Source organism: Notamacropus eugenii, chromosome 5 (assembly GCF_028372415.1).
Source record: "Notamacropus eugenii isolate mMacEug1 chromosome 5, mMacEug1.pri_v2, whole genome shotgun sequence".
NCBI classification, from domain to species: Eukaryota; Metazoa; Chordata; class Mammalia; order Diprotodontia; family Macropodidae; genus Notamacropus; species Notamacropus eugenii.
This window is the reverse complement of record NC_092876.1, coordinates 64570940-64596185: the sequence shown is the minus strand read 5'-3', so window position 1 is coordinate 64596185 and position 25246 is coordinate 64570940. Positions and strand designations below refer to the sequence as shown.

The following is a 25246-nucleotide window of genomic DNA, read 5'->3' as shown; positions in this document are numbered from 1 at the left end:
CCCTTAGATCCAATGACAGTGACTTCCCTGCTACTCTTTGCCCAAAATGCTCATCTCCCATCTGGCATGACTGGAATGCTCTCCCTCCTTATTTCTACCTCTTGGTTTGGCCCAAAACTCAACTGCCACCTTCTTCAAGAAGCCTTTCCTGATCTATCTTCATTCTAGTGCCTTCCCTCTGTTGATTATCTCCAGTTTATTTTAGCTATATCTTATTTCTATGTCATCTCAACCATTCATTCATCCATGAAATCCTTAAGATCAGAGACTATCATTTGCCTTTCTTGCCAGCATTTGGCAGGGCACTTGACACATAGCAAGTACTTAACAAACGTATATTGAATGACTGACTGACTAACTGACGAACCATGAATGGAACATGAAGTCAGAGTCGAGAAAAACCAGCTGCTCTGTGCCAGCAGTCAAGGACCTCCCTTGGCTGCCATCCAGGGCACCTACATTCCTGACAGCTCAGTCCAGCACCTTTGGACACCTACTTCTCCCTGGCTATGACTCCACCCTCCCCCATTGGCCCTGCCCTTTCCCTACTTCCCTCCCTCAGTCCCAGGTCTGGGGTGGAACAGACTGCCTAGGCGCCAAGGTTTCCCTACCCTCCCCAGCACACTCCAACAGTTGAGCCTAAGAGAAGCAAAAAGAGAAGAGGAAGAGAAAAGAGAAAAAGAGAGAAGAAGAGACTTGGTGAAAGGACAGAAGAGGAGTGAAGTGGAGCAAGAGTGGAGGCCCTTTCCCTGACTTTCCTCTTCCAGGGCACCCAATGAAGTGGTTACCAGTTATCCTAGCCATCAGCATCCTGAATGGTGAGTTTCCCCAGTGCCCCATAGCCAGACCCTCTTTCCCTTCCTCAGGGTCTAAAAAACCCTCAGGAGATAGGGGGCAGAGAGAGCTTTTCTCCCTCCCTCAGCTTTAACAAGAAATTACTCAGGGTTTCAGTTTTTTTTTTTCTGATAAAAGTACTGGGTTGGGGTCAGAGGAACTGCATTCAAATATCTATGTTCCTCCTTACTAGCTGTGTGATCTATAAATCCCTTTTCTCTGGGCCTCAGTTTCCTTAATTGAAAAAAACGAAAGGATTGGACCAGAGGATCGCTAAGGTCCCTTCCAGTACTGAAGCTTCGAAGTGACCTTTGCACTGAATCCTTGAACGTCAGAGTATGAAGAGAGCTTGGCAATATGGTTAGAGAGGGAAATGGCCCCAAGGGTCTTTCACTCTAAGTCAGGAAGGTATTGGAACAAGCACTAAGCTGCACGGGAGAGCTAATAGTGAAGTCTCAGGGTAAGCGTTTACACCTTGGAAACTGGCAAATGCTACAAATCAAGGCTTGATCTCCCTGTTTGTGGTTTTGTTGATTGATGGGGAAAATGTTAATAGTACAGATTAAATTTTAAAGTATGTCGTATAATTCATGACAAACTTTACATATGCAATATATTAACATAATATAAATACATATATATTTTAAATGTGTCATGTATATATTTGTGTGTCTATAATATGTATTATAAAAGAAATATATGTAAAATATGTTGAGCATATACATGCATGACACACTTTTTACATGTATATAACATGAATATAAAATACATTTATATAAATATATATATTTTAAGTGTGTTGAGCATATATATGCATGACACTATTAATTACATACACATATGCACATATAAACAATCAGTGAGCATATATACATATAGATACACACGTATATGTTAATATAAACTGATTGTTAAACATTTACCAGCACACTCCTGACTTCATCTCTCCTAAAAGAGTTTTCTCCTCAGAAAAGAAAAGAACTGACAAGTAAGGCAAAGGGATGAGGGGTTTGGCTTTCTCCTTCTACTCTGAGTGATAACATTTGGCAAGGACGGAGCTTGGCACAAAAGTACCAAGTACTGTATGAAGCCCCAATCTTTCTTGTTATCTCATCTCTGTCTCTGTCTCTCTCTGTGTCTCTGTCTCTCTCTCTCTCTCTCTCTCTCTGTCTCTTTGTCTCTGTCTCTCTCTGACTCTGTCTGTCTCTGTCTCTGTCTCTCTCTGTCTCTCTCTGTCTCTGTCTCTCTCTCTGTCTCTCTCTCTCTCTCTCCCCCTTCCAGTTGGGCTCCTCTACCTCATTCCCAGGCCACATGGTCCTGGAGTGGAGGAGAGGAGGGAGGGCTATGGCTACATTCTGCCTTTCTCACTTGGGGTTAAAAAGCATAATAACATGTACATTTATACCCTTGAAGGGCTGCAGAGAGCTCTATCTTCACAACCACCCTGTGTGAGAGATTTTGTTGGGAATGAAGGTTTTATTCATTCTTTTGTCCTGAGAATTGGGCCTCCTTGACCAGTAGAAGGAAAGGCTAAGGGGTATATATGCTCTGAACACAAACTTGAAGAACATGTTGGTGGCAGCAATATTCTATGTAGAAATTAGAGAGAACTTAATGAGAGGAGGATCATAGGATCTGGAGTGAACTTAGAGGATAACTTAGTTCAATAGCTCCCCATTTTGCAGATGAGGAAACTTGAGGCCCAAAGATAAAGTGACTTGCCTAAGGTCATGTAGCTTTAAATAACAGATTGAATCTCAGGTCCTCTGCCTCCAAATTCAGGGCTCCTTCCTTGACCCCACAAGGAGTCATAAGGCACCGGGTCAGGCCTCTGTTTCCCTAGAGATGCTTAAATGAAAGGCAAAGAGTGTTAAAACACTAGGGTTTGGGGGGCATGTGCCTGATCGGAGACGGAGAGATGGTCCCAACGACTCTTGAGGTTCCCTGAAGCTCCAATTTGGAAAGAGGCAACTCAGTTGAAAATCCACTGAGAACAGTTTCCCAGCGCCCTGACAAGTGCAGACTAGACCATTTACTTCAAAGGAACTGCTTTCATACCTCCTCCCACTCTTGCCCCCAAGCAACCTAGAGAGCTGGGAATCCCCAAGCCAGGAGGAGTTGGAGGGATTTGGCTTATCTCTGAGAGACCCACAAAGGCAGGCAGCGGCTAGGGCTATGGCCTGACTTTGGGGTAGTCGGTGGGTCTAGAGAAGTAAGATCCCTGACTCGTCTTGTTACCTGTGAACTGTGACAGAGGATTTCGCCTCTCTGGTCTGCAGTTTTCTCATCTGTGATCTGTAGGAACTGGGATCCAGATCCTAACCTTTCAACAGGCTACTTTGTAACTTTGGGCCAATCACTTCACCTCTGGGCCTTAGTTTCCCCATTTGTAAAATGTGACTGCTAGACTGGATCATCTTTGTGGTCCCTTCCAGCTCTAAAGTCTATGATACAAGAGTGGTATTAGTAATAGCATTAATATAGCACTTTAAGGTTTGCAAAGTGCTTTAAAAATATTAGCTCATTTGATCCTCACAACAAGACTGGAAGATAGGTGCTATTAGTATCCCCATTTTAAAGATGAGGGAAGTAAGGCTTAGAGAGATTCTCTCACCCAGCTATTATCTGAGGCAAACTCAGGTGTTCCTAACTCCAATAGTAAGTCCAGCACTCCACTGTATTACCTAGCTGGATGATCATTAATGTCTCTTTCACTATAAATTTCTCTACTCTTTTGCTTGGGTCTCCACCACTGGGGGCCTTAGCAACAACTCATCCTGATCCTTTTGGAGGAAGGATGCTCCCAGGCTGACCACAGCATTTACAGTTCTAGAGGGAGATCCTGGGCTGAAAGTTGCTGGAACAAACATTTCAAGATTCAATTTAAGCTTCTTGAGAGGAGGGACTGTCCCACTGTGTTCTTATCATCTGGCACAGTGCCTGCAACATAGTAGGCAAGAGGGACAGAGAGAGAGAGAGAGATACAGATAGAAAGACAGACAGATAGATAGAAATATAAAGATAGGTAGATAGACACACAGATCTACTTAATATATGATGTAAAATAATTATAAACACCTCAGTAAACCTAAAATCATGGAAATTCTCATTTCCTAAAAATCCAGGATTTTCAACTAAGTGATACATTTCCAGACAGGATTTCATGATGTACAACTTGCATTTGGAGAAGTGTGGAAATCCTCTCATTCTGAGAAGCAGACAATAGATTTGGGGAAAATAAAAATGGGGACAAAGAGGAAATACAGCTTTTTGCTCTAGATCTGATAGGGACTATCCTCATTTATAGATAAGGAAACAGAAGCTAAGAGAGAGTGACTTGCCCAGGATCATACAACTAGTTAGTACCTGAAGGAAGATTTGAACTCAGACTCTGCTAACTTCAAGTATCACACCCTGTCCACTCTCAGTTTTTGCTGCATACCTGAGTAGCATTAGGCAAACCACAGTACCTCTCTGGGCCTCAGTTTCCTCATCTGTCAAATAACCTCTTCCAGCTCTACATCCTATGCTCCTATGAAGGTAATCACTTATGAAATGCTTATTGAATGTTTCTGTTAATTTCCAGGGAAGCCCAGCAGAGGAAAGTCCTTGGGCTGGGAGAACCTCCCAACCCCAAAACAAACTTACTCACTACTGGCATCTAGGCTAAACTAATGTCAGGGTCACGGGGTTGGGGTAGTAGGTTGGAAAAGTTACTGAACACAAACAGAGCTTTGCTCTAACTCAGAGTAGTGCTATGAGATCAAATTATTATTTTTCACCATCCACTTGCAAGTTACGGCATCACCTTCCTGATGTCATGGTCTTCTTGGAGAATGAGGGACAAATGACAATTATTCTCCACCTCCCAGGAAGCCGCCAATCATTGTCTCATTCAGCCCAGCAGAATCCAATCTGTTCCTTCTCAGGCTACAACATTCCCTCACCCTTCCTGTCCATAGCATGTGGTCCTTTCCCAAGCATTTCAGGGAAGGAAGGAAGGGATCTGCACATGCCCAGAACCTGGAGAGGTAGCCTTTGTCTTTCATTCCCCTTTCATGTCTTCATTCAATCTCCCCTCTACCCCTACCCCAAGTAGTGGGATAAAGGAAAGGGACAGAGACAAGGACCTTCTTTGTTAGAAAAGAATTTCTTCCACCCCCCATTCAGTACCTATGCCTTCACCCCTAGATGGACAGAGTGCACCATAGAACTGCCAGTCCTATGCATCCCCACCACTCATCTCTGGCCTCCCCTTTGATTTCCCACACACACTTTGAACTCCAGAGTACATGTCCACTTGACCCCAGGTGATCGTCTTCTCTCTCCACAAAGGTCATAGCGACACAATATCAGACCTAGGATGGATCTTAATCATTCAATCAACAAGTCCTGATTAACTGCCTACATAGGGACACAAAAGTTAGATAGTCCCTGCCCTCAAGAACACTAGGAGGATTTGTATGTTCATTCATCCTTTGCTGCCAAAGAAGACCATGCCATCAGAGAAATGATGACATGATTTGCACTTGACTTTGTTTTGAGTGAGGGAGGGCTGTGCAGGTCACTAGCCTCACTTCTCCTCCAGAGCCATCTGAATCCAATGACCAGATGTTCAGCAGGATGACTGGAGATGACCCAGACAATTGGGGTTAAGTGACTTGCCCAAGGTCACACAGCTAGTGAGTGTCAAGTGTCTGAGGTGAGATTTGAACTCAGTTCAGGTCCTCACTATTAATTAATCTATATTAATTATAGTATTAATCTATAAATACTAGGAGGATATATATTCACTGATGAGTAAATACAGGGATACATACAAAACAAAGAGAGGCAGCCTTATGCCCTGCCTCTGCATTGTATGGCCCTGGGCAGGTCTCTTAACCTCTCAGTGCTAGTCAACTTCTTAATACTGTAAATTGCTTAAAAGGTGCCAACCTACTTTGATAAAGGGTATCCTCACTTGGGTCTACACTTATCCTAATGAAAAAAGTCCAGTGATGAAATGGGATGGGATGGGATGGGATGGGATTGAAATGGGATGGGATGGGATAGGTTGAGGTGTGATTAAATGGATTAGGGATGGGATGGACAGGGTGGGGTAAGAGAACTAACAAATGGAGAATAAGGAAAGGGCTTGACCTTAGAACAAAAAATGTGAGCTCTAGAGGAAGAGGAAACTTAAGGGTGGAGTAATTTGCCCCAGTCAAAGCATTAGAACCAAACCCTGAACCCAGCTATCTTGATTATTCAATTCCACCCCACTTCCAGACACCACCAGCCTTAAAACTGTTTCGATCAGACTTGGCACTACCCACCTCACAGGATTTTTGTAAAAGAAAATGTCTTAATCCTTAAAGCTATGTGAGCTATTATTGGTCTCTCACTCTACCTTTCCCCAGAGAACCTCTATTTTTCAAATGGATAAGAAAACAGAGGTTAAAAGAGAAGAACTCACCAACCTAAAGTCACAGACAAAATCTATACCAGAACTTGGACTCAAATTCACACCTTCCAATTCCAAATTCACTGTCCTTTCTACTAATTTCTATTGTATGCTACCCATTCAGAGGAAGGCCTTTCTCTTCAATCCTTTCATGCTATTGGGCTGACCAAGTCCCATGCTTGCCCCCCATCTTCGCGACTCAAAAGGCCACATCTGCCCTTTGCCTGAGGATCACAGCCCTCAGGCCATGTCAGAGCAGTGGCCAGTAGCTGTGAGCAGTGGACAATGTTGATTTCCCAGGGAGGATGGATGGGGAGGAGCACAGCACAGAGCCGGGTCTGGGAGCCTCCTGCTTCACTGGCTTCTGACCTTCCTTTCAGCATACATCGCAGAGGAGAATCCCAAGCTTCTTCAGAACCTGAGATTCCACTCAAACAACTTTGAAAACGTCTTGAAATGGGAGAAAGTCCAGGGAAGCCCCCCAGACACAGTCTACAGTGTGCAGTATAAAAGGTATAGCCATATATCCTGATGGCAGGGTCTGCGCCTCCCTGAGTCCAACTGGAGTGTCCCCAAGTCAGCAACTGTAGCTCTCCCTTCAGAGAGGGGCTCGCTAAAGTCAGGGGCTGACTCCCTCCTCAGACTGGGGCTCCTAGAGATCAAGGGCTGTGCCCCTCTTGGGAGGGGCCCTCTGAGGGCAGAGACTGTGTCCTTCCTCAGACTAGGGGCTCCCTGAAGGCAAATATTGTGCCTCTCTCCTCAGATTGGGGGCTCCCTAAAGACAAGGACGTTTCTGTTCCCTCCGTCATACTGGGGGCCCCTTAAGAGCATCTTTCCCCTCCCCCCACTCAGGAACTCCCTGAGGTAAGCCATCCTCTCTCCTTCTGGCTGCACCCTTTGTTCTCAGTACTGGGATCTGTATGTGGGATGTAGCTGAAGGTGGGGAGAAAAGAGTAGGGAGAATAGGGAACCCAGAATGAGTGACTCCTGCTCATGACAGCCCCATCTCAAATCCCTTCTTGAGGCTCTTTGCTGGGGATAAAGACTATGGGAGAGGTGGGCAAGAATGCAGTTTCACATACTTGGAGATTCTTATTATGTATGTAATAGCCCAGGGATGGCCTGTGGGGTCCCTTCCAACTTTGAATTCTGTGATTTTGATTTGACTCCATGGTAAAAGTGCAGGGCTGGCTTGTTTGGACAGACCAGGCTGAGGCCTGTACTTATTTGCAGCTGTGGGGTCAGGTAATAGCTCTGCTCTCCACAACTCTCCAGTTGTCCATTTGTTGCCTCTCATTCCCTCCCCTCTCTTCTCCCTCATCATCATCATCATCATTACAGGGAGATGGAGTCAGCTCCAAAGTTAAAGGGAATCCCCCTTCCTCCCTTCTTGACCTGCCCTATAGGTACGGAGACTCAAAATGGAAGCCCAAGACGGAGTGTCAGAATATTACCCAGACATCGTGCAACATGACCTACGAGACAAGAGACATGGAGGAGCAGTATTTTGCCAAGGTGCTGGCCTCCAGTCAAGGCCATGGAGATATCATGGAGTGGAGGCAGACGACAAGGTTTAGTGCCTGCCGAGACAGTAAGGCCGGCTCCTTTTCTGAGGGTGTGGGGCAGGGAGAGGGTTCAGCACCCAGGACAGTGTCAGGCTTTGAGCTGAGTCGGGGACAAGGGGACCCTTTACTTCATCTAACCTATATTCCTCCTGCAGCAGTTTTTAACATTTAAAATTCTACTCCTCTCTCTCTCCCCCCAACTCTGAATCACGGATTTAGAACTGGAATGTACCTAATTCAACCTCCACACTTTACAGATGAGGAAATGGAGGTTTGAAAAGGTAAAATTAATTGCTTTGTCATAGAATCATAGACAGAGCAAGAAGGGACCTCAAAGATCAACTAATTTAACCCTCTCATTTTAAATATAAAGAAACTGATGCCCAGTTAGTAAGGACCACAGTCAAGATTTGAACTCCAGTCCCTGCAGTAGCAAACTCAGCATTCTCACCATTGAACCACACAGGCTTTTGTAGGGTTTTCCTTCTCTGTGTCCCCTAGTATGGATCTAGGCAGAAGTCAGTCAGCACTTATGATAGTGAAATTTCGTTGAAGAGCTGGTTCAATCATCTTTCTCTCTCCTGTTTCTTTCTACCACTTGCACCAGCACTCATTAAACCACCACTGGTGACGTGCATCCCCAGTGTATGGTCTGTAAAGTTCATTGTGCATCCCTCACCCACTGCCCAGTGGACCAGCAAGGGCCACCAGCAAACTCTGGAAGAGATATTCCCAGACCTGTTCTATCGTCTTCAGTTGCACATCAACCAAACTTATCAGATGGTAAGACCTAAGCCCACCCTGTCCCAGGAAAAGTCCCCTCCCCAATTCCCCAGAGAGGAGATAGAATTGGGACTTGACCTGAAAATTGACTGATGATGTGTTAACTCCTTAGAATTGTGACCCCCTGGAACTGAAAGGGACTCCAACCGGAGCCCAACCTGGGCAGGAATTCCATTCCCAGCATCCCTGAGAAATGATCCCCCAATTTCTACTTGTAGACCTCCAGAAAACAAGGAGCCCATTACCTTCCAAGGTAGCTTCTTCCACTTGGGCACAACATGGTTCATAACAGAAAGTAGGAATCACGAACCAAATGGGTCTGTATTTACTCTTCTGCCTCTTGGGTTAAGTCTCCTCTGCCCACCCTCACTGGGAAATGAATCATAGAATATTAGACTTAGAAGGAGCTTCAGGAGGACTTCCAATCTAACCCTATCATTTTACAAATGAGGAAACTGAGATTTATGGTGGGGGAGGGAAGATAAGCATTTATTAAGCACCTACTTTATGCCAGGCACTGTGCCAAATGCTTAACAAATATTATCTCATTTATCTCACAACAACCCTGAGAGGTGAGTGTTTTTCTTATTGTCACTTTACAGATAATGAAACTGAAGCAGACAGAAGTTAAGTGACTTGCCCAAGGACACACAGCTAGTAAATGCCTATGGCTGGATTTGAACTCAGTTATTCCTGACTCCTGACCCAGTGCTATCTAGCTGCAAGATTAAGTGACTTGCTAATCATCCCCATGTAGTAAGTGGCAGACATGGAAATTGAAACCACCTCCCTCTACTCAGAGGCAGGGCTCTTTGTGCTGCACAGTATTGCCTCTTTGGGACTTGTGCTCTGGATCTCCCTGAAGAACAATTGAAAGACATATTTTGAAGTGAATGTGGGATCAAATAGATAGAGCTGCAACTTGGCTCTGGAGAAGAGCTCAGAGAATTCTCCCTATTTTCTTTGGAGAGGTGGGTGACTATGGGTACGGAATATTACATACACTGTCAGGAATGGTCAGAGTTCCTCTTTTTTATCTTTGTTACTAGGGAAAGTTCACCAGTCAAGGGAAGGAGAAAGGAAATGTTTACCAAGGAATAGGGCGTAAAATACAAAAGACACCAATAAAAATAAAAATAACTTGGGCTCTGTACAATGACCAGTGTAAGAGTAGGATGATATAATGGAAGGCATCATAGGATAATAGATTGAAAGCTGGATACATTGAGGTTAAAAGATTTGGCCAGAATCACACATCTAATCAGGCAGGATTTGAACTCACATCTTTCTGACACTCTGTCCATCATGCACACTACCTTTCAAGGAAACCTACCTCTGCCACCCACTGGTTGTGTGATCCTCAGCGTGCCCTTCACCCCTCAGCTTCAGTTTCCTAATCTGTAAAATGGGAATAATCATACTGTATTGGAGGCAGCAGTTAGGTGGCACCATGGAGGAAGGCTTGCGTTCAGATTCAGCCTCAGATATTTCCCAGCTGTGTCACCCTGGGCAAGCCACTTATATCTCTGTCTGCCCAAGTTTCTTCATCTACAAGGGTCAAATAAGAAAATAATGTACTCTACAGACCTTGAAGTGCTATAGAAATGTTAACTTATTATTGTTGCTGTCAGTTATTATTATCATTATTGCTATTACTAACCTCTGACACATTATGTCTGCATGTCCCTGGGTAAGTCTCTTATGCTTTTGTACTCCCAGACAGTTCTGTAAGATTTTGCTTTGTAGGATAGGTACCTTCTGTGCTGGTGGAAAGAGCTGCCTCACGTGGAGTCCCTCACACTGGAAAATCTCAAATCCATGCTCAAAGCAAAACAAAACAAAACACAAAAACAACCTCCCAGAAGTGTTGTTGTTTCAAGCATATGTATTAGAACATTTTGTAACCTGGAAAGTGTGTGAAGGTAAAGCTGGGAATCAGTAAAGTGAAATTTTCCCCCTTGTTTTTTGTTTTATGTAATGCAGCACTTTGAAGGGAAGAAAAAAGAATATGAATTCTTTGGTCTGGCTCCAGACACAGAGTACCAGGGGGTCACTATGATTGTTATCCCCACCCCTTTGAAGGAGAGTGCTCCCTATACATGCCGAGTGAGGACACTGATGGGTGAGTTTTGATTCCGGTGATTCCAACAGCAAACAATAACCCCAAAGTCAAGGTCTATTCCTTCTCTTGCCTCACCGAGTGACCTTAGGCTATCCTGGGAGTCAGAAAGACCCAGGTTCAAGTCTTGCCCTTGACACATAGTATTAATATGACTATGGGCAAAATCACATAACTGCTCGGTGCCTCCAGGCAGTCCATTGAAGAGTTGCCCATCTAGACTGGTACACGGGCTTCCATACTGGGATCCCAGGATTGGTGATTTCATGCTGGAAGGAATTTCTGAGGTGAATTGGTCCAGCTCTCATTTTCCAAATCATGAACCCAAGGCTGGAAGAGCTGAAACAATTTGTAGATGATCATATAGGTGGTAACAAAACTCAGATTTGAACCCAGGCCCACTGATACCAAGTCAGTGTATATGTGCTGTACCACTTTGCATTCTCTATCACAATGAAATCCCATATCTGAACCTCAAAAGAAAAATGCAGGGAGTTTCCATTATACAGGGGTACACATCATCTACCCAGTCAGCCATTAATAAGTCAGCCATTAATAAACTTTTATTAAACACCTGATGTATACTAAAGAATTTATGATTAAATAACCCAAATGAGTAAAAATGAAGTAATTTAGAAAAGAAAAGGCCTCTTAGAACAAGGGTCCAGTTAGGAGGTGCCATGAGCTGTTCATTTAAAGAAGGGAAGGATTCTTTAAGGCAGAGTGCTTGCTAAACCCTCCTCTTCCCAAGTGGTCTAACAGGGAAATTGGGTGAAAGCATCACTCTACCCTCTCTATCTTTCACTGGGTTTGGGGATGGGGGAGTTAGCACTAAGAGAAAAGATAAAAAAGTGGCCTGATTTCATAGGTCAAGGAAAAGACTTGGGATCCTAGATGGAATCTCAGAGCTGGAACTGGGAGGGAGCTCAGTCTAACCCTTTCATTTTACAGATGAGGAAACTGAGACCTAGGCAGCTCAAAAGACTTGTCCAAGGTCACCCAGGCAGTAAGTGTCAGATTTGAATCCAGGTCCCCTGACTACAGAGTCAGTGCTAATATGAGAATTGGGAGGGATCTTAGAACATAGAATGTCATAGCTGGGACAGCCTTTACAACATAGGATGTCAGAGCTGGGAGGAGCTTAGAAAATAGGTCAGTGCTGGGAAGGAATTGAGAGACCATCTAATCCAGCTCTCTCATTTCACAGATGTGAAAAACTGAGGCCTCAGAGAAATGACTTGCCAAGGTTAGTTGCCAAGTTAGTATTTTGAAATCTTTTGAGAGAGAAACATATGGAAGCATATTCCTAGTACACTCAGTTCTTAACTATCCAAGAGCTGATGAGTTGATAAATCCTGGTAGTTGCTTAATCGTAGACTTTGTGTTTCTCCCTGCCCTCCAGCACTTGTTTGAGTTTCCTCCTCCAGAAACTCACAGTAAGTAGAAAGAAAAGAAAAACTTGCTTTCCAATTAGCAGGCATGAAACCCTCTTGGGAAAGTGCAACTGTCAGCCCCAGAAGGGATTTCTGGATTTGGAATGCTCTGCTTTGTGGAATTATTGTTTCTCTTTCATTCCCACGCAAAGTAGATATCCAAGCCACAGGAAGGGCCAGGACCTAACTAGGTGTCAGTAGTCAGAGGAGACTTGCTGGACCTCTAGACCACAACAGGAGGAAGATCAGGAAAAGCAATAGCGCTGTAAGAGCCCACATTCTGGACTTGGTGCATGCTGGTTCTTCAAGGGCTTTTGTACCCAAAAAATTTCTAGAAAAAGGCTGATATCCAATGCCTCTACTTCACCTCCTTTCACTCCTAGTTCAGTGGGCAGAACTGAATTTAATTCAACATTTATTAAGCACCTACTGTGTACCAGACATTGTGGTAGGTAATGGGGTTACAAAGAAAAAAGTAGAAAAGCTTCTGCCCTCAAGTAGCTTATATTCTTAGTGTTTAGTTATTTCTGACTCTTTCTGACCCCATTTGGGGTTTTCTTGGCAAAGATACTAAAATAGTTTGTCATTTCCTTCTCCGGCTCATTTCATGGGTCAAGTGACTTGCTCAGGGTCACACAGGCCAGATTTGAACTCAGGGAGATACTGAATCCAGGACCAGTGCTCTGTGCACTATGGCACCTCCTAGTGCCTCAAACTTAGATTCTGGGGTGGGGGGTGCAACATGTGGGTAGAAGTAAATATAAGCTCTAATCCAAATTCCTACCAAGGTATTTCATGGCAGATGTGACTGCAGAAGGGAGAAAGCACTAAAGGAAAGGCCTCATAGAGCAGGTCATTTGCACTGGAGTTGAGCCTTGAAGGGACCCAGGGACCATTCAGTTTCCACATGGGGTGGATTCCATGATGAGGTCAAGGATTTTATGGGGAGGGGCAGCATCTCAGCCAGCCATGCCTGACTGGTGCTACCATCTCCAATACCACAAGAAAGAAGATTCTAGGAACTGTCTGGGGAGCTTAGAATCTAGAAAGTTGAGAACATGGAGGGGACCAGAAGAGGTACCAAGTATGGATGACAAACAGGGGAGTCAGGCAGAGAACCAAGGTCACCTGCCCTACACGAGATACAGGGATGTCCGAGGAGCCCCCCAAACCACAGGCTTCTTCCAACTTTGTTTTCATAGTCCAGAAGAATCTGGTCTTCAAGGGCAGAATGCTAGAAAGCCCAATTAGCCAAGCACAAAATAATGGTATGACATCATTTTGTGATTTCCATCCACAGCATTATCAACATTGAGAATGACCTTTTGTAAATTAAGGCCAATGGACAAAGTAGTAGAATGGAGACAGTAGTTACTCACTCAGACATGTCACCTTGGACACTTCACTTCATTATCAATTTCCTCATTTGTTATATCTTGAAGACAGTGTCTGATGAATGAATGAGTGAAAAAAACATTTTTTTCAATTAACAACATTTATTTTTATCTCTCATTCTTAAAAAAACAAAAAAACACAAAACCCTTGTAACACATAGGCATAGTCAAGAGAAGCAAATTCCCATTATGGACTAGGTTCAACAGATAGATGACTCATTTTATACTCCTCCCCTCTCTGTCAAGTTGGCAGCAACCTTCATCAGTCCTCTGAAATTATGGTTAATCTTTGCACCCATAAGAGTCTATAAGTCTTTCAAAATTGCTCATTTTTACAATGTTGTTGTATAAACCGATCTCTTGGCTCTGTTCTCTTCACTTTGCATCTGTTCATACAAATCTTCCCATGTTTCTCTGAAATGATCTATTTGATCATTTCTTAGAGAACCATAGTATTCCATTATATTAATATATCACAATCGGTAGGCATTGCCTTAGTTTCTAGATCTTTGCCACTAGAAAAAGAGATGCTGTAAGTATTTTTGTACATGTACATTTTGATCTCTTTGGTGGAATAGTTGGAGCAAAAAATATGCACAATTTAATATTTTTGAGAGTGTAGTTCCAAATTGGTTTCCAGAATGTCTGTACCAGTTCACAACTCCACCAACAATGTATCCATGTGCCTGTTTTCCTGCGGTCCCACCAACATTTGTCATTTTCCTTTTTTTCTCAATTTTGCCAATCTGATGGCTGTGAGGTTAGTCCTCAGAGAAATTTAATTTGCATTTCTCTAATTATTAATGATTTGGAGCATTTTTTCATGTGGCAAATCACAAGCAATCCACAAGCTTGGATTCTTTCTTTGAGAATTGCCTGTTTATATTCTTTGGTCCTTTATCAATTGGGGAGTGACTTGTTATAAATTCAAATCATTTTCTTATATATCTGGAAAGAAACTCTTATGGGAGAAACTTGCTGCAAAGATTTTTTTCTCCCAGTTCACTTTTTCTCTTTTAATCTTAGCTATGTTGAATTTTTTGTGTGGAAAAACTTTTAAATTTTATATAGTCAAAATTGTACATTGTATCTTTTGTGGCCCTCTCTATCCTTTTTTTTTTTTTTTTTGGCATGAACACTTCTGCTATCCATAGACCTGACAGGTAATTTCTTCCTTCTTACTCTATTTGTTTTATGATGTGACCTTTGGTATCTATCATGTATTCATTTGGAGATTATGTTGGTGTATGGTATGACGTGTTGGTCTGAGCCAATGGGGCCAAACTCATATAGAAGTTATTGACTCAGAAAATCACATATTAACATTATCTATGTTTCATTGTTTTTTATTTATTTTGTTAAGCATTTCCCAATTATATTTCAATCTGGTTCAGGCAGCACTCCCAGTTGGTATGTGATTGATACTTCTGGCCTGGCCCATACTGCTTTAGTTCTTCTCCTAGAAGCTAGGGTTTTGGATTTATTGAACAGTAAACTACTCAATTCCTTTGAGTCTGTATGTTATGTTCCTAATCTGTTCTACTATCTGAGCTCTCTAGTTTTTAACCAGGATCAAATCATTTTGATAATTACTGCTTTATCGTATAATTTGGGCTCTGATACTCTCATGTCCCCTTCCTTCTCACGTCATTATTTATCTTCCGAATGTTGAACTTATGTTCCTCCAGATGAATTTTATCTCTCTCTCTCTCCACACACACACACACACACACACACACACACACACACACACACACACACACATCTTCACACAATCTATATATACACACAATTAAAAATATAAGAAAATATATAATATGTAGTAATATAATAGTGTGTACATATAATATATAGTAGTATATTAGTGTGAGTATGTATGTATTTCAGTTGTGTCCAACTCCTTGTGACCCCATTTGAGATTTTCTTGGCAATGATATTGGAGTGATTTGTCATTTCCTTCTCCAGCTCATTTTATAGTTGAGGGAACTGAGGCAAACAAGGAAAAGTGACTTGCCCAGGGTCACACAACTGAGGTCGGATTTGAACTCAGATGTATCCTGACTGCAGGCCCAGTGTTCTATCCACTGTGCCATCTAGCTGTCTCTAGGTCCCAAAGTTAGTATATAACAAAGGTAGAATCTGAATGAAAACCTTTCTACTATAAAGCTCATTTTATCACTGTGCCACATTTCTCAAGTCTATAAAATTAATTGAATTTTAAAATAAACTAATTTAAAGGCATTTATTAAGTGCCTGCTATGTACAGAGTACTAGACAAAGCAATGGACATAGGAATAGAAAAGCTAGAGAGTCCCTGCTGTTGAGGAAATCGCATTCTAACACTGGGAGACAATGAGTATAGGAAGCTTCAATTGAAGGTTAGATGGGTTGAGTGTAGTCCTTAGGGTGCATTGGCAAAATAGATAACTCTTCTTCTTTAATGTCATTTCCACTGATACCCGGATCAATGGGTAGGAGGCCACTCCGGTTGATAGCTACACCTTGATGTAAGTTGTATAGTCCCACTAGAATATAAATTTCTCCAAGGCAGGGGCTATTGGTTTTGTCTTCTCCATTCTATCTCCCCCCATCACCCCAGCAGGAGAGGCATCATATCACAGTGGATAGAAATAAATGCCACTCAAAGCCTTCCTTTATAGAGGGCTCTGAACTTTCCAGCAATCTCTTTGTTTTCCATCAGCCTCTCTACTTGGTTTCACCAGTCAGGCTCCCCAGTGTTCCCCTCTTTTCAGCATTCTTTTGTGTGTTGTCTTTCCCTCAATAGACTGTAAGCTCCTTGAGGTCAGGAACTATCTTTCTTTTTCTTCTTTGTATCCCCAGCACTTACCACTGTGCTTGGCACATAGTTAGTGTTTAATAAATATTTATTGAATTGACAATAGAGAATGGAATTGAGAGCTGGCCTTGAAGCCATCAAGACTTAGATGTATGTCCTGGAAATATGACTCTTTACCCTCAGTGTTCTAGGTAGCTCTCTAAGGCTGTGTAAGTTTCAGAGAGGCTGCCAACCTGCATTGATAGAGGGAACTTCCTCACCTGGAAGTGTCCATTAGTAACAAAATCACAGGTCCAGACCTTTTGCATCTCCAGTGCTTCTCACATAGTAGTCTCTTTAGATGGTGTATGTTGGATTGAATTGGATTGACCAATTCAAGTTCATATCTAGGTCTCAGGTCTGGATTCTTTCTATATTTTATTCATTCACAATCAGGCTCTTAGTTCATACTAATTGGACCCCCCAAAAGACTCATTTCTATTTTCAGTGTCGCTCTCATTTACATCATTGAGGTCTATGTGTACAGTGTTCTTATGCCTCTGTTTCCTTCACCTGTTATCTTTCTACCCAGGTTTCTCTGAATCTCTCACATTCATCATTTCTTGCGCAATCATGCTCCAGCACAGTCATGCACCACAATGGGTTTAGCCTTTCCACAATCAATGGGCAATCACATAGTTTCCAGTGTTTTGCTACCACAAGACAAAGTGTTGCTATAAATATATTAGTACATACTGTGCATGACCTTTCTTTCTCTCCTCGGTCTCCTTGTGGCACTCATCCAATAGTGGGATTGCTAGGTCAAAGTGAGAGACCATCAGTCATCCTGCTTCTATTTGTCTTGATCTGTCATACTTTCTAAGATTTTAACTGATTGTGTGCTAGCTAGCTCTGGTTGAGGCTAGCAGTTTCCTACAGGGTCTCAGAGAGGGTGAGGAATCCCTAGGTTCCCGTGTATATGTATAGAATTATGCATATAATATGTATGCATGTGTGTATGCTTATATGTAAACATATATATGACATATAATCTCATCAGTGAGCCTCACCCTACTATGCTGCAGAATAACGTATAAACTAATTCCATTTATTGTTCGCCCCAGTTTCAGACTTCACTTTGAGGAGATCACCTTGTATAGAAACTGGTCCTCCATCTGACAGATTGAGAAACCCCATTTTATCCATTTCTCCAGGAGTGAGGAGACTCAGGCAAAAGCACATCAGTGATAGGAGGTATCACGATAGTACACTTGGCTGACAAGCCCCCAGATTCTGAATTCCTCTTGTCCCTTGAATTTGTAGCCTTGTCTCCACTCACAAGCAGAGACTGTCAAAGCTAGAAGGGATCTCAGAATGTAGAATATGTGAGCTGGATGGGGCCCTTAGAATATGTAGTGTCAGTGCTAGAGGTGTCAGGGCTGAGAGAGACCTTAGAAAATAGACCATCTGAGGTGGAAGGTCCATTGGGACATGGAATGGCAGAACTGGAAGGATTCTTAGAATGTTAAAGCCATGAATCTAAAGCATTTCCACACCCACAGACATCCACACCCATTCTACCATTGTATCTCTGAGGATAGAACCTGTAAGGCACAAGATGTTCTAAGAGGAAAAGAATGAAGGAAGAAAGGGAGGAGGGAAAGAAGAAAAAGGAAGGAAGGAAGGAAGAGAAGGGGAGGGGAGGGAAGGGGAGGGAAAGATGGTCACAGGCATTTAGAATTCCAAAATGGGAAGGGCCCCTGTATCAAACCATTCACCTTCTTCCTTCTATCTGCCTTCTTTTCTCCCCTAGACCATACATGGTTGTATTCCTTCTCAGGGGTGTGCTTGTTCACCATGGGCTTCCTTGTAGCTGTGCTTTGTTACCTGAGCTATCGATATGTCAAGAAGCCTCCTAAGCAGCCCAGCTCACTGGTGAGAGACCTTGAGACCCTGGGAAATGAGGTGGGAGAATGGGGGTGGGTGCCTCCAGGAGAAGGGCCTGTAGCTTACAGAGGAGAAGGGGGCCCTGAGGCCCCTCAGCTCTCCCTTGGACCCTAGGCTTGGAATATAGAATTTTAAAAACAGACCCAGTTTATCCTCTCAAGTCACCTAGAATCCAAATCCACAAAAAAGTTGCAAGTTCAGGGATTTAACAGTGTGTAGAAGTCAGTAAGGTGGTCAAGAATTGTATTGGGAGATTGGAGAATATGGAAGCAGCTCAGAGCCGATCAGACTGATCCTTTCAGGCAATTCTCACACAACATGATGGAGAAGAGTTCACTTGACTTGGAGGCTAATGATCTACCTGGGTCCTTGTCCTGGCTTTGTTTTTTGTCAACCATGGGCCAATTAAATTTGATTAACATCTATGAAGTCCTTGCTGTGTACCAGATATTCTGTTAGATGCTGAGAATACAAAAATAAAATTATCCCTGCTCTCAAGAAGTTTACATTTTACTGAGAGGATATAACATATACACAAGTAATCAATCAAAAAACATTTATTAAGTGCCTACTATATCCTAGACCCTGGAGAACAGAAAGAAAAGGGAGAGGTTATGCTCTAGTGAGAAGAAATAATATGTACACACATAGGACATCCAAAATTTTGAGGGGAAGATGCTAGCAGTTAGGGGATCATGGTGCTACTCAAGCTGAGCCCTACGGTAAGGTAGGAATTTTAAGAGGTGAAGGTAAGAGTGCATGCATTACATTGATCAAGGACTGTTTATTCATGAAGCTCAGAATGTGGGACATAGATGTTAATCAAATTTAATTGGCACATGGCTGACAAAAAGCAAAGCCTGGACAAGGACCCAGGTAGATCATTAGCCTCCAAGTCAAGTGAACTCTTCCACACCACCTTGTGTGAGAATTGCCTGAAAGGATCAGTCTGATTGGCTCTGAGCTGCTTCCATATTCTCCAATCTCCCAATACAATTCTTGACCACCTCACTGACTTCTACACACTATTAAATCTCTGAACTTGCAACTTTTTGTGGATATTTCATGAACAAGCAACTGGATAGCCCAGTGGAAAATGTATTGAATTTGGAGTCTAAGACCTGGTTCCCACCTCAGACACTTTCTAGAGGAGTTGCTTAACTTCTCTTAGCCTCAGTTTCCTCATCTGTAAAATGGAAATAAGAATAGTACCTACCTCCCAGTATTTTTGTGAGGATCAAATGAAATAAAACTTGTGAAATACTTCTCAAACCTAAGAATACTTTCTAGCTATTATTGTTACTACTACTACTACCAGCTAGCAGGCTAGTTTGACTAGAATAAAGAATATTGGAAAGAAATTTATATAAAATGTTTAGGAAGGTAAATGAGAGCCAGATTGTGGAAGGCATCAAGTCCTAAGCTGAAGAGTTTGTATTTTATTCTATATGCAATGAGAAGCCAATGAAGATTTTTGAGGAAGGGGGCTGAAATGCTCAGATAGTTTGAGGAGGGTCAACATGGTGGATTGTACAGGATGGGCCAGAGGGGGGAGGGGCACCAAAGGTAGGGAACCCCATTAGGAAACCAATGAAGTCATGCAGATGAAAGGTGATGAGGGCTGAAATGAAGAGGGTAGGAAATGTCACAGTTGGACAAGTATTTCCCTTCTCTTGACCTCTAGAAATGGGAATGAAAGTATAATTGATACTGACCATTATTAAGCAGCAGAGTAAGAGTAGGAACTGACCTTTGCCTAGAGCTTTGAGGTCTACAAGCACTTTCCTACGTTGTCTCAAAAGTGGCATGACTACCTGTCAGTGATGAGGTAGAGAAGGTTATTCTTACCTCGTCCTATTAGAATATAAGCCTTTGGAGGGGAGAGACTGTCTTGCTTTCTGATTGGTTTCCCCAGTGCTTAGTGCAGTGCTTGGAATATAATAAGTGCCTAATAAATGCTATTTCATTGTTCCAGCATGGGTGGGACAGAGGATCTCAGAGGTCTGTCCCGTCCAGCTCTGAAGTTCTATGATTCCAACCTAGCTCAAGGGAGTGTTGAATTAAATTATGTCTATAAAGAGGGTTGTGATAGTTAAAATCCTAGAGGAATGTTAACTCTTACCATCTTTGTCATCATCTTGGGGAAGAGGAGAAGGGGAGGGAGAAAGAAGGGAGAGAGACCCTGCAGAGCTGTGACATGTCTCGAAAATCTCCCAACCTTAGGTCAGCCCCCTCCCTCTCCGCCCGGTTTGTCCCAGAATGCCTCCAAGAGATGTGGATGAGCCCAAGAGTAGTTGACATTGGGGGTCTGCATCAGAGTCAGCATGGTGAAGTGGATAAAACATTGGAAGGCCTGATAGACCTCCCACTCATTAGCTGTGTGAGCTTAAGCAAGTCCCTTGATTCCTCTGAGCCTCAGGTTCCCCCTCTGTAGTATGAGAGGGTTGGGTTGGGCTCCATGACTTCCAAAGTCCCTTTCTGCTCTTCATCTGAGCATGCAACCCTGGAGTACCCAAAGTCTAGACCATATCCTACTGTGGAATATACCCATCCCACTTAACTTTGCTCTAATGTCTTTGTTTCCCCACAGGATGTGCAGAGAGTATTGACCTTTCAGCCACTGAGATTCATCCAGGAGCATATCTTGATCCCAGTCATGGACTTTGGCAGCTCTGGGGGCCTGGTTCCCCCAATCCAATACTCCCAGGTGAAGATATCTGGTCCCAGGGAGACCCTAGGAGCTCAGTTGCCCCCTGGCCTGCCTGATATCACCTACCTTGGACAGAATGAGATACCCATCCCTGTCCTCCTGGCTCATCAAGCACTTCCCCCACCATCCTATGCCCCTCAGTCAGTCCCAGAGGTGGCACCCCCTTCCTATGCCCCACAAGTGGCTCCTGAGACAAAGCTCCTATCCTATGCTCCTCAGGCACCCCCTGACCAATGGCCTCCATCTTATGGCACGTGTGTGGAGGACTCAGGGGGAGAAATGTCCCCACAGCAGGATTTGAACCTCAAATGTTTCAATGGGACAGTGGGCCAACCTCAGCCCAAGCAGAACCCAGCTGGACCCCTACTGTCAAATTCCCAGGAACCCCAGAAGATTTCCAGAGGAAAAGGATTCTTTCATCAGCCCCCAGGACTCCAGAGAGAACAGCCACCCAACCTAGTCCTGCCTTTGGTTCACCCAACTGGTTGTCTGGAATCAATAGCTCCAGGATATTTAAGCAACCAAACCTCTTTGCTTTCCTCTGTCCAGGTTGAAGACCACTCCTTTTCTCTTCCCTCCTCCACATCTTCCCTCCTATTTCAACCCAGGGAACAGATCGAGGGAGCCTGGGGCCTGCTAGATTCTGTAGTGTGTCCCAAAGATGAAGTTCCTCCTCCAGGACCTGAGGAGGGCTGCCAAGGGCAGTCTACAGAGCTTGATTTGCTCTTCAGAGATTTGGACCTCACAGTACAGTGGGAGTCCTGAAGGAAAGTCTTCATGCTCTGACAGTCACTGCCACACTCCCCAACCTGGAATACAGCCAGGGGCAGAACCTCGTGCCAATCACCACATGAGAGCTAGAGGTTCTAGGAAGCAGGGCCCTTCCCCTCAAGGAGTCCCTATTGACATTAGGGTAAATACAGCTTCTGCCCTCAGGGAGCACGAAGTCACAGAAAGGAAACACAATCACTGCCCTTCCAGAAACCTCAGTTCTGAGTTTTGAGGCTCTCCCTAGCTGCTTTTGGGAAGCCTTTGGTCTGAGACAGGGGGACACAGTCCTTGTCCTCACAGACTCTTCAGTCAGAGGGAAGATAGTCCTTGCCTATGGGGTTCCCCCGTCCGAAAGGGGAGACAGCTCCTGACTTTACGGAGTCCCCAGTCTGAGGAAGGAGAGAGGTCCTGCCATGGACCCTTAGTCTGAGTAGATGGATACAGCCCTGACTTTGAGGGAGTCACTCTACTTAAAAGGAGGATGGCCCCTGCCCTTGGGGAACTGCATCCCTTTTAGAGGAGAAGAGCCTGCAGAGAAAGGGTGGAGAGAAAATGGAACCCGCCTCTAGGCCCTGAGCCTCGTCTCTCCCATTGCAATCACCTTAGTAGCCCTCACCCCCATTTCTAGGAGGATATCGATTCTGCCACCATGGCCCCTCTTTCACATACAATTTCTTCCTCCATGCTTCGTAGCCTGCAAACATGTCCAACCTGTCTACACTCATCGCCTCCATTGCCTTTCCCAACAATCACTTCTCAGTCACTTACAATCTAGCTTCCTTCCTTCTTGCTCACTTCCTTGAGACCACTCCAAAATGACCACATTTCTCTTCTTTGCCAAATCCAGTCCTCAACCTTCTTTATCTCTCCACAGACACTATCGACTATTCCCTCTACTAAATGCACTCTCCTCCCCTGCCAAGCCAGAAATCACCTTGTATTTGCTTTGTTTATATTTGCATATATTTCAACGTATACATGTGCTTTCACCACCCCACTCCCTTCTCCATGGAAGCTTTTTGAGGACAGGAACTGTTTTATTCTCTATTTCCAGTGCCTAGCACTCTGTCAAAAACTAGGCACTTAAATGCTTATCTGTCTGGTGATTTCATCATGGGTTCAATTGTCATCTTCATGCAAATGACTCCCAAATCAATATTTTCTCTTCTGAACTCCAGGCCCACAAACCCAGAGTTCTCCTACACACCTCTACCTAGGCATCTACCCTACAGATGTTCAAAACAGAACTCATTGTATTTCCCAATATTATTACTTCCTCAGAACTTTCCAAATTTTGTTCTGGGTACCATTCTGCTGAAGCAGCTAGGTGGCACAGTGGATAGAGTGCCAGATCTGGAGTCAGAAGTTCAAATCCAACCTGAGACACTTACTAGCTGAGTGACCTGAGCAAAGCAAGTCACCTTATAACCCTGTTTGCCTCAGTTTTCTCATCTATCAAATGAGCTAGAGAAGGAAATGGCAAAGCACTCCAGTATCTTTGCCAAGAAAACCCCAAATGGGGTCATGAAGAGTTGCACACAATGGAAAACAAGTAAACAGCAACAGCCATCCTTCCAATAATTCTAGTTCACAACCTTGGAGGCATCACTGACTTTTGTCTCCCTCTGTCTTCCCCCCACCCCGTGTCCTACATGGAATAAGTCGCCTATAAAATGAAGGTGATAGACTAGATGAGGTAAGGTTGCTTGTTTTCAGCTTTTTCAGCTTAAGTCTATGCTCTGATGATTCCTTCTAGTTTTTAATGCTCTCCTCCTCTTTAAATTAATTTATATCACTTTCTATATATTTTACGCTTGCTTATTTAGGTATACATTGTATTTGTACCCTGCCCCCAGCAGAATATAAACTTCTTAAGGGAACAGAGTTTGGTTTTTTTTAGTCTTAGTATCTTGAGCATCTAGTAAAATATCAGATACATATTAGGGGCCTAATAAATACTTGTAAAAGAATCAGATTCTTTCGTCTCAATGCTTTGTCCTGTTTAAGGACAGCTAGGTGGCACAGTGGATAGAGTACCAGGCCTGAATCAGGAAGACTCTTCTTCCTGAGTTCAAATCTAGCCTCAGCCACTACCTGGGTGATTCTGGGTAAGTCATCTATCTCTGTCTCAGTTTCCATATCTGTAAAATGAGCCAGAGAAGGAAATGGCCAACCACTCCAGGATCTTTGCCAAGAAAACCCCAAATGGGGGTCTGAAGAGCTCGACACGACAAAAACAATTCAACACCCACAAAAATGAGGGTAATAACAGCACCTTTTTATAGGGTTAATGTAAAGATCAAATGACATAATATCAAAACACTTTGATCTTAAAACACTATCTAAATGGTAATAGCTATGAAGATTAATACAAGAGCTGGGTCTAGAATCACAGAACTCAAATATTCTAGTGATGGAAGAGACTTGGACAGGAGCGGCCAAGGGTAATTCCATGGTCTGGGATCTGGAGCTAGGGTGGAAGAGACTTGCAAAATTCCAATTCTAGTTCACTCCCTTCATTTCACAGAGGAGGATGCTGGGGCCCAGAGCAGAAGCTAAAACTCAGCCCCCTCCCCCAATCCCCATCTTCCCCCACTCCTCTCAATGAGGCATGAGGGTCTCAAAGGAGGAGAATCATGAGGGAGTTAAGTATGACTCTACAAGAGCTGCTGCTCATCTCCTCCCCCTCAAACACCCTCTCTGTGCCTCATCTAAATGTTGTTGTAAAAGAGGATCAGACCCTCAGACTGTGGGGCTGGGCCAATTTCCTCTCCCAAGAGACATAAGATAACCTTCTCCCTCCAAGATAAACTTCCTTCTGCTCCCTCCCTCTGCTGCTGAAGCAGCTGCACCTGTTGGCATCCTTATCAACTTCTTATTAATATTTAACCATTATTTCATGTCATTTTCATCAGTAAAGTGACAAATGGAAAGATTTCCCATGGACCCAGGTCCTTTCTTTAAGGCAAGAGTGTCTAATAATCCCCTAAAACCTCTGAGACCAAACCAAGTCTACTACTTAAGGATGTTATTCTTATAAGAGAAACAGGTAAACCTTTGATGACAGGGGACTCCTCCAATTCTGAGACTCTTTGAAATTTTGAATCATACTATAGTAGAATCTTAGAACATGGGTTATTAGACTAAGAAAGAACCTTAGAAGATCAGAGCTGGAAGATACCGTAAAACAGCCAATGTCAGAATTGGGAAGTGTCTTAGAACAGAGAAGGTTAGAACTGGAAGGGTCCTCAGAACACAGGATGTCAGAGCTGGGAGGGGTCTTAGAACCTAGAGCTAGAAAGGGCCTCAGAAACTAGAGTGACAAATGTGGAAAGAGTCTTAGAATTTAAGAGTACTGGAAGTTTGGCAGTGACTAGGAAATCTTAGAAACCATCAAGTCCAATCTTTCCTTTGAGAGAGGGGATAACTAAATCCTAAATTGATGAAACTGACCTCCTTAAGATCAGA

At 43.5% G+C, this 25246-nt stretch overlaps 1 protein-coding gene across 2 annotated transcripts; it reads left to right on the top strand.

Annotated features, from left to right (window-relative positions):
- Positions 1 to 508: 508 nt before the first annotated feature.
- Positions 509 to 23748, top strand: IL22RA1 (interleukin 22 receptor subunit alpha 1). Of its 2 annotated transcripts, XM_072609311.1 has the most exons (7): positions 509 to 818; positions 6661 to 6793; positions 7687 to 7871; positions 8453 to 8628; positions 10612 to 10750; positions 18164 to 18285; positions 20888 to 23748. In XM_072609311.1, exons 1-7 carry the CDS (start codon positions 776 to 778, stop codon positions 21770 to 21772), a joined length of 1683 nt encoding a protein of 560 aa, XP_072465412.1. In that variant the 5' UTR covers positions 509 to 775; the 3' UTR covers positions 21773 to 23748. The 2 variants fall into 2 exon arrangements, with proteins under 2 accessions (XP_072465412.1, XP_072465413.1); XM_072609312.1 differs by lacking the exons at positions 509 to 818; positions 6661 to 6793 and having other exon boundaries at positions 7691 to 7851.
- The last annotated feature ends 1498 nt before the right edge of the window (positions 23749 to 25246 follow it).